Source organism: Gekko japonicus, unplaced genomic scaffold, assembly GCF_001447785.1.
Source record: "Gekko japonicus isolate JY-2015 unplaced genomic scaffold, Gekko_japonicus_V1.1 scaffold3267, whole genome shotgun sequence".
Lineage (NCBI taxonomy): Eukaryota > Metazoa > Chordata > Lepidosauria > Squamata > Gekkonidae > Gekko > Gekko japonicus.
In genome coordinates, this window is record NW_015169276.1 from 136,691 (window position 1) to 150,779 (window position 14,089).

Consider the following 14,089-nt stretch of genomic DNA (forward strand, 5'->3'; position numbering starts at 1 on the left):
AGTCTGCTCTGGAGCCATCCTTCCTGAGCTAAGACAAAAATGTGTGAGCTGGAGGCTAAAAAACTGTGAGCTAGCTCACACTAACTCAGCTTAGAGGGAACACTGCCCAGGACATCTGTCAGGAAAAAGATCAAGCAGAAAAAGGTCACGAAGCAGTATGGTTACCAACCTCCAGGTGAGGGGCTGGAGATCTCCTGGAATGGGCAGTTCTCTCAGTGGAGGGGGGTAAGCAGTGGGGTACCGCAGGGATCAGTACTTGGTCCACTGCTTTTTAACTTGTTCATTCATGATTTGGAGTTGGGAGTAAGCAATGAAGTGGCTAAATTTGTGGATGATACGAAGTTGTTCAGGGTGCTGAAAACCAGTGAGGATTGTGAGGCACTCCAAAGGGATCTGTCAAGGATGGGCGAGTGATTGTGAGGCACTCCAAAGGGATCTGTCAAGGATGGGCGAGTGGGCGTCAACATGGCAAATGGGGTTCAATGTGGCCAAGTGCAAGGTGATGCACATTGGAGCCAAAAATCCTAAATACCCATTGATGGGGTCTGAACTGGCAGAGACTGATCAAGAGAGAGATCTTGGAGCTGTAGTAGATAACTCACTGAAAATGTCGAGACAGTGTGTGACTGCAATAAAGAAGGCCAATGCTATGCTGGGGATTAAAATGTGTGAGCCGGAGGCTAAAAACCTGTGAGCTAGCTCACACCAACTCAGCTCAGAGGGAACACTGCCCCGCACAGCCCCCTTGGGGGGCCAAGCAGAAACCGCCTGAGGAGAAGAAGAGCTGGGAGAGGATCGAGCCCCACTCTGTGGCTCTCTTTCTCCCTTGCACCTTCGCGGCCCGCCCCCATTCACTCCCCTGGACGCCACTTTTCATAGAACAGAGTCTGAGTCCAGAGGGGCGCCTTTAAGGTCAACAAAGTTTCACTCTGGGTGGAAGCTGCCATGTGAGCAGGCTGCTTCAGATCAACAGGGCTACTACCCCCCCACACACACACACACACCTGAGCCCCCTTTTGACACGTGGTTACTCTAATTCGGCGGGCATCCCGCTTTCCCTCCAGGGTTAGCCCCACCCCACCTCCCCACCAGTGTTCCCTCTAAGCTGAGTTAGTGTGAGCTAGCTCACAGTTTTTTAGCCTCCGGCTCACACATTTTTGCCTTAGCTCAGGAAGGGTGGCTCCAGCGTAAACTAATTTATGCAGCAGCCAGATCGCTCGCTCACAACTTTAATGCCCAGTAGCTCACAAAGTAGAATTTTTGCTTACAAGACTCCACAAATTAGAGGGAACCCCTGAGCTTAGGGGTTGCCAGCCTCCAGGTGGGGCCTGGAGATCTCCCGCTTTGACCACTGATCTCCAGCTGACAGAGATCAGCTCCCCTGGAGAAAAATGGCTGCTTTGGGGGGGCGGGCTCTCCGGCACTGGACCCTGCCGAGGCCCCTCCCCTCCCCAAACCCCGCCCACTCCTGGCTCCACCCCCCGATTCTCCAGGTATTTTCCGACCCAGACCTGGCAACCCTACAGCCTGAGACAGACTAAGCTGCTCCATGGGGCCCCTCTCTCCGCTTTATTCCAGCCACAACCCTGCAAGGTGGGCCAGGCTGAGAGGAAGCGGCCACCCGACGGACTTGACAGCCGACCGGGGCTTGGAAGCCGGGTCTCCCCAGCCCCGGGGCGACGCGCTGACCACGGGCCCTCCCCTCCGCCCTCCCACCTGCTCCTTCCCGCGGGGGGCTCACCGGCTCCGTGGACCGTTCCCGACGGACGACTTCTGAGGGGACCCGGAAGTGAGCCCGAGCCGCCGCGGCGCAGAGACGGGGACGCGCCGCCTGGTGACGTCACCGGGAAGGGCGGGGCGGAATTTGCCCCGATCCGATAGGGCAAGAGCGGGACGGGGGGCGGGCACGCGTCTCGCTCGCTCTTTCCGGATTTCTATTGGCTCCTCCGCCTTAGTCCCCGCCTCCCTTCGCTGCCTGTCTCTCCTTGATTGACTTGCGCGTTGCCCTCCCGCCCCCTTCCCGCACTGGTCAGCGCAGGATGGAGTGCTGGCCTTTCATTGGCTGAAGGTGGGCGGGGTGGAGCCGGAGCGTTTCTCGGGGTTTGGGGCTGTTTTTAGGACCTGAACGCTTGTCTGGTAGCACAAGATGGGCAGCAGCCGCGTTAAGGGAACTTTCGCACCGGCTGAGTAGTACACTTTCAGGTCGCATCTGCATTTTTAAATCCGTTTCCTGCTGCTGTGACACGTCTTTCTCTATGCTTGCTTCTTCTTTTTATTATAAGTACCCAATAAGTACTTTTATTGTTTTTTTCCATTATATACTACAGACATACATACAAACAACCCCCAACTAAATAAATAACTACCCCCACAACATATAACATATAACAAGAGACTTTATTATTTCTTCTGCTTATTAAGTTTCTAAATTCATTATCTATTTTACTAAGCTTATCTTTTCTGCTTGTTTGAATGTTGTTTGGAGAAGATTCTTTCAAAGCAGTGCAGAGGTGCAATGACAGTGGAACTGCCCCAAAGGACGATGAACATATGTGGATGTGCAAAAGTATGCTAGCCCTCTTGAGGTGTGAAAACGACACCAAATGTAGACAGCTTTTTTGAAGTCTGGAGTCAAAAGGCTGTGGAGTCTTGTGAGCAAAAATTCTACTCTGTGAGCTCTGCTGGAATCAAAGTGGTGAGCAAGCGATTTGGCTGTTGCACCAATGAGTTTGCTCTGGAGCCATCCTTCCTGAGCTAGGACAAAAATCTGTGAGCTGGAGGAGGCTAAAAAACTGTGAGCCAACTCACACGAACTCGGCTTAGAGGGAACACTGCTGTCAATGCCCTTTGCTATTGGGTTTGACTGTGTGAAATGTCAAAATCCGCTTGCAAATAGTTGCTAAAGTGGATTGAAAGTGCATTATTCAGTGTGTGCAGAGCTCACTTTAGTCTGCCTGCAGCAGTAGAAAAGAGCAAGAGTCCACCAGCACCTTAAAAAACTAACCAAATTTATGGCAGGCGAGGAGCTTTCGTGAGTCATGAAAACTCCTCCCCTGCCACAAATTTGGCTAGTGTGGATCCTCAACCTCTCCAACTCCTACATCAGCTTCCATGAGCAGCCTGCGCTACTGCGCGTCAACATCGAGCGCGCCTGCCAGTCCTGTGGAGTCTTGTGTGTGCAATCCGCACAGGAGAGGCTTTAAAAACTGCCAAGATCACAACCAGTTTGCAGGTTCAAATTAGAGAATCACAAAGAGAAAACCACACAAATTAGCAAGGAAGGGCACCTGCAAAAATACTTTTTTTTTCAATTTAGTGGCACAAGACTAAAAAAACTCTCCAGAGCTTCTGCCTGAGGACTCCTCCTCCATATAAATTGCAGCGCTGTGCAAAGCATGGTACACACACACATGTTGCCAGTGATCAAAGCTTGCAATGCCAGTGCCATTGGGTTCTACTGTTCATTCTGTACTTTCAATGTGTTCCCCCATATTATGAGATCATGTGACTCTTTACTGTTTTCCACAGAGGCTGATAACACAGCCCAGAATCCCCTAGTGCTTGGCAATATGAAAAACAGGGCTTGCAGCTGCTTGTCAGTTTCAAAAATAATCCTGTCAGTTTCAGCAATGGTTCCCCCCCCCCCTTTGTGTTCCCTTTCATTCAATGAACTAAGGCTAAAATACATGAACAAAAACTGAACCATGAAGATTTAAATGGAAGGTGCTTGCTGGCTGCTACTGCACAGCTGCAATAGGGCAATTGCATAAATTAAAAATAACAACAACAAAAGCCTTTGGAAGCTACACTCCACACATCACAAGTGACATTCCCACCTTGATTTAGAAAACTCAGTTTTTTAAAAATTGTAGCGGCAGAATAAATACACCGGAGGGAAAAGAATGGTTAATAAGGCAGGCACAGAATCCGAAGTCAAGCTTAAAGGCTTACTGCTCAGAACATCTACATTACGCTGTGTGTGCATAATAGACCATTGTTCCTGGGTGGCTTCATTGCATCTCATCACTTTCAGTCCAAGGTGTGAGCTGAGGACACACCGTTCTGCCTCGCTCCAAACTCCTCTATACAAACCCACCTCGACTCTATTGGATATTTCACTGCCATCTTAAATTCATTGTGTCGAAGACTGAATTTCTTTCTTTTTTTTGTTGAGCCCCCGGAGGGAATTTTTGTTATTTTTTATATCACTACAAAAACTACAACAGAAAATAAAAGGGGGGGGGGAACTACATTTAAGGATAAAGTAAAGATACCCACTACTAACTAAAACCCCAAGAGAGGAGATCATCCCACCAGCTTAGTTACATCAAGTCTTCACTTTGTTTGTACCATTATAAACTGAGCCAAAAAGTTACAATAACTTTTCTTTTCTTTAAAACTTAAATTCTGTCTTAGAAAAGTACCCCTAATCATCCAATTTCAAAGATCTCAAAGGCAGAATTCAGAGTCCTTCAGCCTTCACTTCTCCTTTCCACGTCTCTTCCGCAGCTTATAAGGACTTTTAGGGGCTGCTGCCCCTTCGAAGACTGAATTTCTGATCTTTCCTGCAAAGTTTTCCTCTGCTCTCCTCAAATAATCCCTCTTTCCAACTTTGCCAAAATACATCTGTCCCCCTTCCCGTGGCATAAACTCTGGTTCTTTCATACTGACTGTCCTGGCCTCTTCCCCTCTGGCCTTCAGTTCTCACCTTGTGGCTCTGCACCCCCCCCCCTCCAGCACACTTGTCCTCATAATCCTTCCCCTCTCGGGTTGCCAACCTCAAAGTGGGGCCTGGAGATCTCCCAGAATTACAAATGATCTCCAGACCACAGAGATCAGTTCCCCCTGGAGATTTGGAGGGTGGGCTGCAGGGTATTGCACCCCACTGAGGTCCCCGTCCTCCCGTCCCCATCCCCCCCAGGCACCACCCCCAAATCTCCAGGAGCTTCCCAGCCTGGATCTGGCAACCCTGTCTCTTAATGATAGGACAGTAACAGAGTTCAGATGAAACAGAGAAGTAATCACAGAGTTTCTCTGACCCAAGTGTAGAGGTACAGGGATTTATTTGAATCTATTGCTTGTTGTTGTTCAGTCGCACAGTCGAGTCCGACTCTTCGCGACCCCATGGACCAGATCACGCCAGGCCTTCCGGTCTTCCACCGTCCTCTGAAGTTAGCTCAATTTCATGTTCACTGCATCTATGACACTGTCTAACCATCTCATCCTTGGCCGTCCCCGTCTTCTTTGACCTTCAATCTTTCCCAGCATCAGGGTCTTCTCCTCCAGTGAGTGCTCCCTTCTCATTTGGTGGCCAAAGTATTTGAGCTTCAGTTTCATTATCTGGCCTTCCAGGGAACAGTCAGGGTTGATTTCTTTTAGGATTGACTGATTTGATCTTCTTGCAGTCCAAGGGACTCTCAAGAGTCTTCTCCAGCACCATAGTTCAAAAGAATCTATTCTTCGGCGCTCGGCCTTCCTTATAGTCCAACTCTCGCAGCCATACATGACTACTGGGAATACCATTGCTTTGACCATGCGGACTTTTGTTGGCAGGGGGATGTCTCTACTTTTTATCATGCTGTCTAGGTTCACCATCGCTTTCCTCTCACGGAGGAATGCAGCCCTAATGAGTTTGCACAAGAAAGGAGCATTTGTGCTTTGCACGGAGCAGAGCAAGCGTTTCCATTTTGCCTTTCATCTCAGCCATGCGGCCGCCTCTTGCCCCAAAGACAAAAGGGGTAGTCCTTTGGCAAACGTGAGCCCTCACAAATTGTAGGGGTGGGTAAAGCACTTTCCATTTGTTCCTAGCAGGGTGCCCGGTTGACTCCTGTGTCTTTGAGAGAAGGATGCGGGACAGAAATTTAACACGTACATTTTTATCCAGCATGGAGACAGGGGGAGAAGGAATGGTCCCCTGTTGGCGAAGGCTACTGCACTTTACATACTTGCATGACAGGCACATATCTGAAAAGAGAGCTGACAACCCCGATTTGTTAAGAAATCCTCTTCTAGTTAGGGTTGCCACCTGCCTGAAAGAAAAATGTCCTCCCGTCCCTTTAGAAGAAGAAGAGGAGGAGATTGGATTTATACCCCGCCCTTCACTACCCAAAGGTGTCTCAGAGCGGCTTCCCCTCCCCACAACAGACACCCTGTGAGGTAGGTGGGGCTGAGAGAGCTCTTGACAGAAACTGCTCTATTTCAAGGACAGCTCTTATCAGAACTAGCTACGGCTTGCCCAAGGTCATCCAGCAGGTGCAAGTGGAGGAGTGGGGAATCAAACCCGGTTCTTCAAGATTAGAGTCCGCGCACTTAACCACTACACCAAAGTAGAGGCTTACTGTGTGGAAATGGGCAATGGAAGCTTTTCATGGCATGGAGCTAAATCACATTCCACGAAGCCTCTGTTAAAGGAATAGGCTTGGAAGGAGGATGCATCACTTCCTGCATCTCCATCCTTCCTGGTTGGTTAGACGAGATTAAAATCCTATCCCTATCTCATCTAGAATGGAGTTCCTTACAATAAAGGACTCACATAAATCTGCTAATATACATAAAAAGGCTCAGTGTGTGACTGCATTTCCCAAAAGCTCACACACACACACACACACACACACACACACACACACACAAACACACCAGGTAATTCTGTTGTGCAGTGTGCCTGGAGTACTCTGCTCATAACCCATCATTTCAAACACATTGTGCATTGATCCAACATTCCCAGCCTAAGTCCCCCCACAGCCTGCAAACACACATTGGTCTGATGTGCCTTGAGCCTCAACCAAAAAGGGAGACTATAAATGAAGTAAAACAATAAATATTTGCATGTTGTTTGGATAGATGATTGGAAGGAAGCAAGTCTTCGCTCTGCATTACAAAAAAATGGTGCTTGAAGCTCTCCCCAAACAACTGCTTTGTGCATGATTGTTTTTTGTTTGGTGCATCTTTTATATTTTTAATGAGCGAAAGATGCTCTGATAACTGTAGAGAACGCCTAATGAACAAAATCTATTGAATTGTCAAAGAATGAGATGGTTAGACAGTGTTATCGATGCAATGAACATGAAATTAAGCACACTCTGGAGGACGATGGAAGACAGGAGGGCCTGGTGTGATGTGGTCCATGGGATCATGAAGAGTCAGACTCGACTGTGCGACTGAACAACAACATTGATTATTGATTGTGTTTCAGAGATTTTTGGGAAAAGACATTGGGATTTCCTGGATCAGTTGGCAAACCAGTTAATACCAAGCAGAATTGTAAAAACAGCTGTCTTATATCCTATTTAATTGTCAAAGAAGGAATTTCTTAATGAACAGGTGTCCCAGCATCAAAAGAAATCAGTACACAGATTTATGTTTAGGCTTTCTGCTTCAAAGGAATGGTTTCAGAAGCTTATTACTGCTTATGATTTTTAGTACTTTTAATAAGGAAAATCATGATAACCTTTTCTTCTTTAAGTTTAAAATGCTTTAACATACTAATATTGAGTTATTGGAAAATTTATTCTGATCAATAAGCAATATATATATCTATGTCTTTTCAGCAGCTCTCATTATTTTAAGGCAAATGGATTGTTTGCTTGCATAGAATGAAATAGCCAAAGATGCTTCCAAGAGCTAATGACCAGGTGTATTGTTCTCTCAAAGTCCAGCCAGAAACAGAAGATATTAATCACAAGTCTTTTGACAATTAAAAAGGCTAATTAAAAGTGTGGAACATATTTTATACAAGAAGGACCCCTACTGGCTAAAGCAAAATGGCATGTTTTTGCAAAATTGGAACATTTAATTTAGATTTAATATCTTTTTAAAATTCAATTTAAAAAACCCTGATTAAAATAAAGGATAACAGGTGAATTCAAGATATCTGTGGAAGTTTTATGTCATAGGCTACTTTGTAACATTAGAAAATGCATGAAAAGGGTTTAATTCTTTGGACTATCATTAGAATTTATATTTTTTATATTTTATACATGTTTTATACATCTTTAATAGGAATAGCCCACAGAAATGTTATTAAAGTGCTTTTTATATACATATATGCATGTATTGATATAGAGGAACCATATTATAACGAGAAAAGTTAAATCCTGTACTCAGTATGAACTCAGTCTGTTAGTTCATTCAGAGGTGAGAAAGTCTGGGAGAACAGCCAAGAAGATGCACATATCATTTTTAACAAGACAGGCACCTGCATCATCAAAGATCTGTAAAGTTTAAATGTGGCCAATAACATCTTGTTTGTCAAATGTAAGATTAATGAATGTTGCAAACAAAGAAAATCAAACTGAACATTTGTCAATGATGTCAGTGGTGGTGTAAAATTGGGAGGAGCAACAAAGGTATATAAGTCAGATCCCTGCTGTTACTCACTGGACGTCTGGGCTGAAGTTTTGGTTGTATGATGTCCCATTTATTTGAATACATTTTACCCTCCTTGCTGCCTGGACTGTATCTCACTGTGTGACTTCAATTGGCCAGCCACACAAGTCAAAGAACCGCAGTCCCCTGCGGCTGTTGGCATCATAACCATAAAACCCCTCCTTTTGGAACAATTGGAGGAAAGTCTGATGTAAAAGCTCTGTGTAGGAACTTAAGGTTGCAAATCCTGGCTTGGGAACTTCCTGGAGATTTGGGAGCAGTACCTGGGGATGGCATGGGTGTGTGGGAGGGTACTTAGTGGAGGTGTGGTGCCACAGTATTCACCCTTCAAAGCTGCCAGTTCCTCCCAGTTCCTCTTTGCAATCTGGTGATTACTTGTAATTCCTGGAGAACTCCATCCTGCCCCACAACGGGAGGTTGACTACAGCAAAGTTACACATTGAAGCTGAGGAAGCAGACATGAGGTGGAGGGGGTCTCTGCCCCAAAGCATTTGATCCCCCCCATGAGCTGTGTGGCTCCAGTTGCTTTAGCTGAGAAAGCTTATGTGGGGCCCCAGTCACACAGGCCGAAAAATGCGGCGGGGAAGCGTGGCTGTTTGCCCTGGAGCAAAATAATGTGCGGCTGCCCGATCACACGTCCTGTCGAGGTCCCGTAGTTAGGGCGTGAGGTGCCGATCACACGGCTATCCTGCAGCGAGGCAAAGAAGCGGCGCGGCGTGATCACACCAGCAATCGCTAGGCGCCGCTTCCTAGGCAAACAGGAATATTTTTTTCAACAAAAGGTGAGCATGCGCATGATCGTTTGTGCGCATCCTGTGAAGACTTTTAAAAAAATTAACCGGTTTGCGATGGGACTAGGACGGGATGCGAACAGACGCCCGCCCTTTCCCCATGTTTTCTGGAAACTAGTGCATTGTAAGTACTAGTTTTTTACTCCATATCTTCAGCACAAAGCCATGGGTTAGCCATGGGTGCACTACACTTCCCAGATGTTGCGGTGTGATCGCGCCCGGAAAATCCGCCTCTCATCTGTATCTTTAGCCCGGCAAATGCTCCGTGTGAACGGGGCATAAGAAATATCTTGAGACCCACGGAGGGCCAGAGCTAATTTGTAGCCACACCTTTGCCTCAGACATGGGTATTCAGTACTAGCAGGACAACAGCCCTGAAGTCATTAAGAACATCAGAAGAGCCCTGCTGGATCAGACCAGTGGTCCATGTAGTCCAGCATCCTGTCTCACAGAGTGGCCAACCAGTTACTCTGGAGGGCCAACAACAGGGCATACAAGCCAGGGCTTTCATAAGAACATAAGAAGAGCTCTACAGGATCATACCAGTGGTCCACCTAGTCCAGCATATTGTCTCACACAGTGGCCAACCAGTTCCTCTGGAGGGCTAACAACAGGACAGAGAGGCCAAGGCCTTCCCCTGAGAAGAACATCAGAAGAGCCCTTGCTGGATCAGACCAGTGGTCCATGTAGTCCACCATCCTGTCTCACACAGTGGCCAACCAGTTCCTTCCCCTGATGTTGCCTCCTTGTTACCCCAACCAGCTTAATTTAAGAATCTGAATTGCTGCTTTCAGTCTCTAGGGGAATTTAGTTAAATGGCAGGCCTCAGCGAGAGGTGGGGCATTTAGCGAGGATCTACTACCTATGTCTATGGGGATCTTTCCCTTTAAGAGAGCTCTCAATAACCAGTCCAAGGATAAAATAGAGAATGTTTTATTGAATGGAAAATGAGGAAACCAATGTACAAGAAGCACCCAGAAAGCATACACACATACAAAGTCTGAGAAACAAAGGAAGGAGCAGGAGAATAGCAGGGAGTGAGGCGATAGCTACCTCTCCCGAAGACGTCAAGGAGTCCGCAGAGAGGGAGAGATGGCAAAATGACCAGCGCTTCAGGGAGAGGAAGGACCCAATATATTGTGTGTGTGTGGGGTGTCAGTAGGTGCCCAAGGCAACACGAACACAGCAATGGGGCTGCGCTGGGCTACTTATACCCAAAATGGGTTCGGAGGGCTTGCTACTGTGAGGGCCCCTCAGAACAAAACATTGATGAGATCAATCAAGGGCAAAACAATGTAGTTTAGAAACACTGTATAGAGTTCCCAGGAATGGACAAAAGAGATTGTAGGTTTTCTTCTAGAATGCAAAGTAAAACTTGAGTTGGGTTCCTGATTGCTTCCTTCAGTGGTTCAAAGAACTAATGGATTGCTAATTTAACCTAATCAGACTGGAAACAATAGTACTTGATGAACCACCTGGGTTTGGGGTTTGGAAAAGGAGTAGAAGTCAGGAGTTTCTATTTTAAAGAAAACGTGGGGAGAAAGGATGAGGTGGGATTGAGAGAATTAGCGATTGAGGCTGAAAAGAAGTAGCTTTGGGGTGAAGCAAGTCCATTGTCCGGAGTATGCATGTGTTTGGCACTGGCACAGGTTATAACCTCGGATAGGGGAACTGAATTTCTTTATAAACTAATGCAAAAGCTTTATGAGATCACTGGCATAAGTAAAAAATTGAGCACTCCTTATCATCCGCAATCCCATGGACAGAGTGAGCATTGGGGTGGAACCTTGGTACGGATGATAAAGGCTTTTTGCCATGAGCACCAAGGGGACTGGGAGCAAGTCCTCAGTATGTTGGTCAGTGCCTTTAGGGAAGCGCCACACTGTTCCCTTGGGGGATTATCCCCCAATGAAGTAGTTTTCGGAAGAAAACTGCCAGGTGTTTTGAGCCTGTTGAGGAGAAATTGGGAGGGAGTGACTACATTGGAGGTTCCCATACCTGTGACTCAATTCTTTGCTAATTTGCAAGATAACTTAAAGAGAAAGCACTAGCTGAGGCACGGGGTAAACAGAAGATGTATTTTAATAGGACAACCAGATCTCGAACCCTACAAAAGGGAGATTTGGCCTTAGTGCAAAATCCAGGAACTGTAGGAAAGTTAGATCTACATTGGCATCTACAGAAATGAACTCCAAGGTCCTCAGGACCAAACAATTTGCCAGTGTTGTCCACTCACCTGGTTTGTGGAGGTCCTCTTGAAGCTACTCACAGTCAGCCTTAGTTTTCACCATCCTGAATAATTTTGTGTCATCTGCAAACTTGGCCACTATACTGCTCATCCCTAGTTCCAGATTGTTTATGTTAACACTCAACACCTGTGGTTTTCGTTGCTTTGTCCTTCGCATAGGTTACACTGTTTTTGGTTTTTGCATTGTTCTTTGATTCTGTGATCCATTTTTTATTTACCACTGGTTGTATTTTGTAACCCTGTTCTTATTGCATGGTTTCAATTGTGTAATCTGCCTTGAGTGTCAGCAAAAAAAAGGCAGGCTATAGATGAAATAAATAAGTGCATAAACAAGATGGGGCCTCTGACCATGAGCAGAGCACTTCACTTATGAATAACAGCAATGTCCCCACACATACACTTCTGAAGGCCTGATGTCCGAGAGGGTTCAACTCCAGACTCTTCTAACTGGGAGACAGATGATCCTCCTCTTTCACTACTTTGCTAACGGCAGATGACTCCCCCTCCCCTATTTTTCCTGCTCACATGAAGGGCCAGCAGCTGTTCGTGGTGTTTTGTGGCTCCTGACAATGCTGCAGGGGCTTTGGCTTGCTCCTGCCTAGAGGCAGGTGCAGGCCCAGGCAGGGGCACCAGTGGGGTTGGGAAACACCTGGAGATCTAGGGGGTGAAGCCTGGGGAGAGGAGGGACGTCAGTGGGGTACGATGCCCTAGATTCCACCTCCCAAAGTGGCCATTTTCTCCAGGTGAACTGATCTCTGCTGCCTGGAGACCACTTGTCATCCCAGGAGATCTCCAGCCACCGCCTTGAGGTTAGCAACCCTAGGTTCCAGTCCCCTCCCCTGCCTGCCACTGAGAGCGAGCTGTGCCCCTGTGGGGCATCTAACACCCTCCTCTCAGTGCTGCCCCAAGAAGTCATTGGGGTTGCTTGGCTAGAGAAACTGGCCCTAGGAATGGAGTACGTTATATAGGGTGGGGAGATGCATCTACATCACATGACCCTGCTGGAACAGACCAAAGGTCCATTTAGGCCACAGTCGTATTTCCAGCAAGATGCCTTTGGGATATCCACCTGCAGAGCCCTCCTGCGTTTGCATGCAGAGCCTAATTCTTTGAGTCATGTATCTCTGGAACGAGAGGCCTCACTTGGGTTGCTCCTCCATCAATATTTCTTGAAAAGGTGTCAAAACCAGTGGCCAGCAGCCCTAGGCATTAGACAATGTTATGAAAATTGGGATGGGAAGGGGAGATCTTTCCTGCCCCAGATGGTGCTGTTCATTCCTAATCAACCTTGTCATAGTTTAATAGACTCGCTGTGCTTCAAATTGCAATAAAGTCACCACCGCGTAGGATTAAGCTGAGAGCAGGTTTATTTTTTTACAGGCGCAGCTCCATCCGTCTTTCCAAGCACAAAGGGGGCAGACCGAGGTGTCTTACAAGCAGCGGAGCTACAAAAGGCAGAATGCTCTGCTCTCCGTTTGGCTCAGGATTTCCTTACTTGCAGGAGATCGCAGCGGGAGGTGGTCTCAGCAGCACACCAACTTCACCCGACCTTGGAGAATGGCGTGAAAAGTAACACCTGGGCAGAGGGGTCTTTTGTTTGCCCTCAGAAGGTGCAGTTAATTTCCCCAAAACGCCGACATTTCATGACTTTCAGGTAGGTCTCCACTTTGTGCAAGTCCTTCTTGAAGCAGGACAGGAGACCATAGTTCTTCATCAGAGAGGCTTCGTTCTGGGGGCTGGCATCAAACTTGTCATAGCTGTGCATGAGGAGATGAAGGCCCCGGGAGTTTCCATCCCCCAACTCCTGTGGGAAAATGCTTTTATAAGTTGGGAAGGCCCGGAAACTAAATTTTGCAAAACATCAATAATATGGCGGATTTTGCCAAGCCCTGTGTCATGATCTGTGTAGGCCTCTGAAGATCTGTGCAGGACTAGGCCTAGTGAGGCCTAAGAGACCTGCCTGGGAGTGGGAATAGGGCTGCCAAGTGGGGGCGGGGTGGGTGGGTAAACCCCCGCTTTGGAGGCCCGATTTCCGCCACTGCGAAATTGGGCCCTGGGGGGAACTCTCTGATGATCGGGGCTACGCCTTCAATGTGATTGACATCGCGCGTCACTTCCAGTGATGTGTTGCCGGCACGTACGCGCTTTGCGTGCGCATCAACAGAGAGCTCCCGGAGCCCAGCGAGGCTCCCCCGCCAGTAGGAAAAATCTACTTGGCAACCCTAAGTGGGAAGCAGACAGCCTACAATCCCCACAAGGCTTTGCACCAGCGGTAACTAATGGGGGTCCAGGAATTCTCTGAGGAGATTGTTTATATACTTGGTGGTCAGTTAAACTGGGTTCTTTTCCTCTCTGTGGTTTGCCTCTCACAGAGCTAAGCTGAGGAGACTTGTCTGGGAGAAAAATCCCTCACTGGGGACAGTGAGTACAAGCAGAGAGAAGCCTGGCTTAAGAGAGCTGTAGGGCTTGAGTAGTAACAGAAGGAGTATTAGGTAGCTGCGTTAGCTTTGTGTTTGTGCAGAGGCAGGCAATGGCAAAGCATCTCTGAATGTCTCTTGCCTTGAAAAATCTACAGAGTTGCCATAAGTCAGCTGTGTGTTGATGGCACTTTCCACCACAGGAAAGAAGGAGGAAGGAATAGGGTAGAGTTTATAGGGATTTTCAG

At 47.3% G+C, this 14,089-nt stretch overlaps 1 protein-coding gene across 1 annotated transcript in view; it reads right to left on the bottom strand.

The window, feature by feature from the left end:
- Positions 1-12,823: 12,823 nt before the first annotated feature.
- The window catches only part of GH1 (growth hormone 1), a 14,065-nt gene continuing 12,799 nt past the window's right edge, over positions 12,824-14,089 (bottom strand). The window contains exon 5 of the mRNA XM_015416561.1: positions 12,824-13,228. Within this exon, the coding sequence (XP_015272047.1) occupies positions 13,028-13,228 (201 nt within the window). The 3' untranslated portion in view covers positions 12,824-13,027. The remainder of the gene's footprint in view (positions 13,229-14,089) is intronic.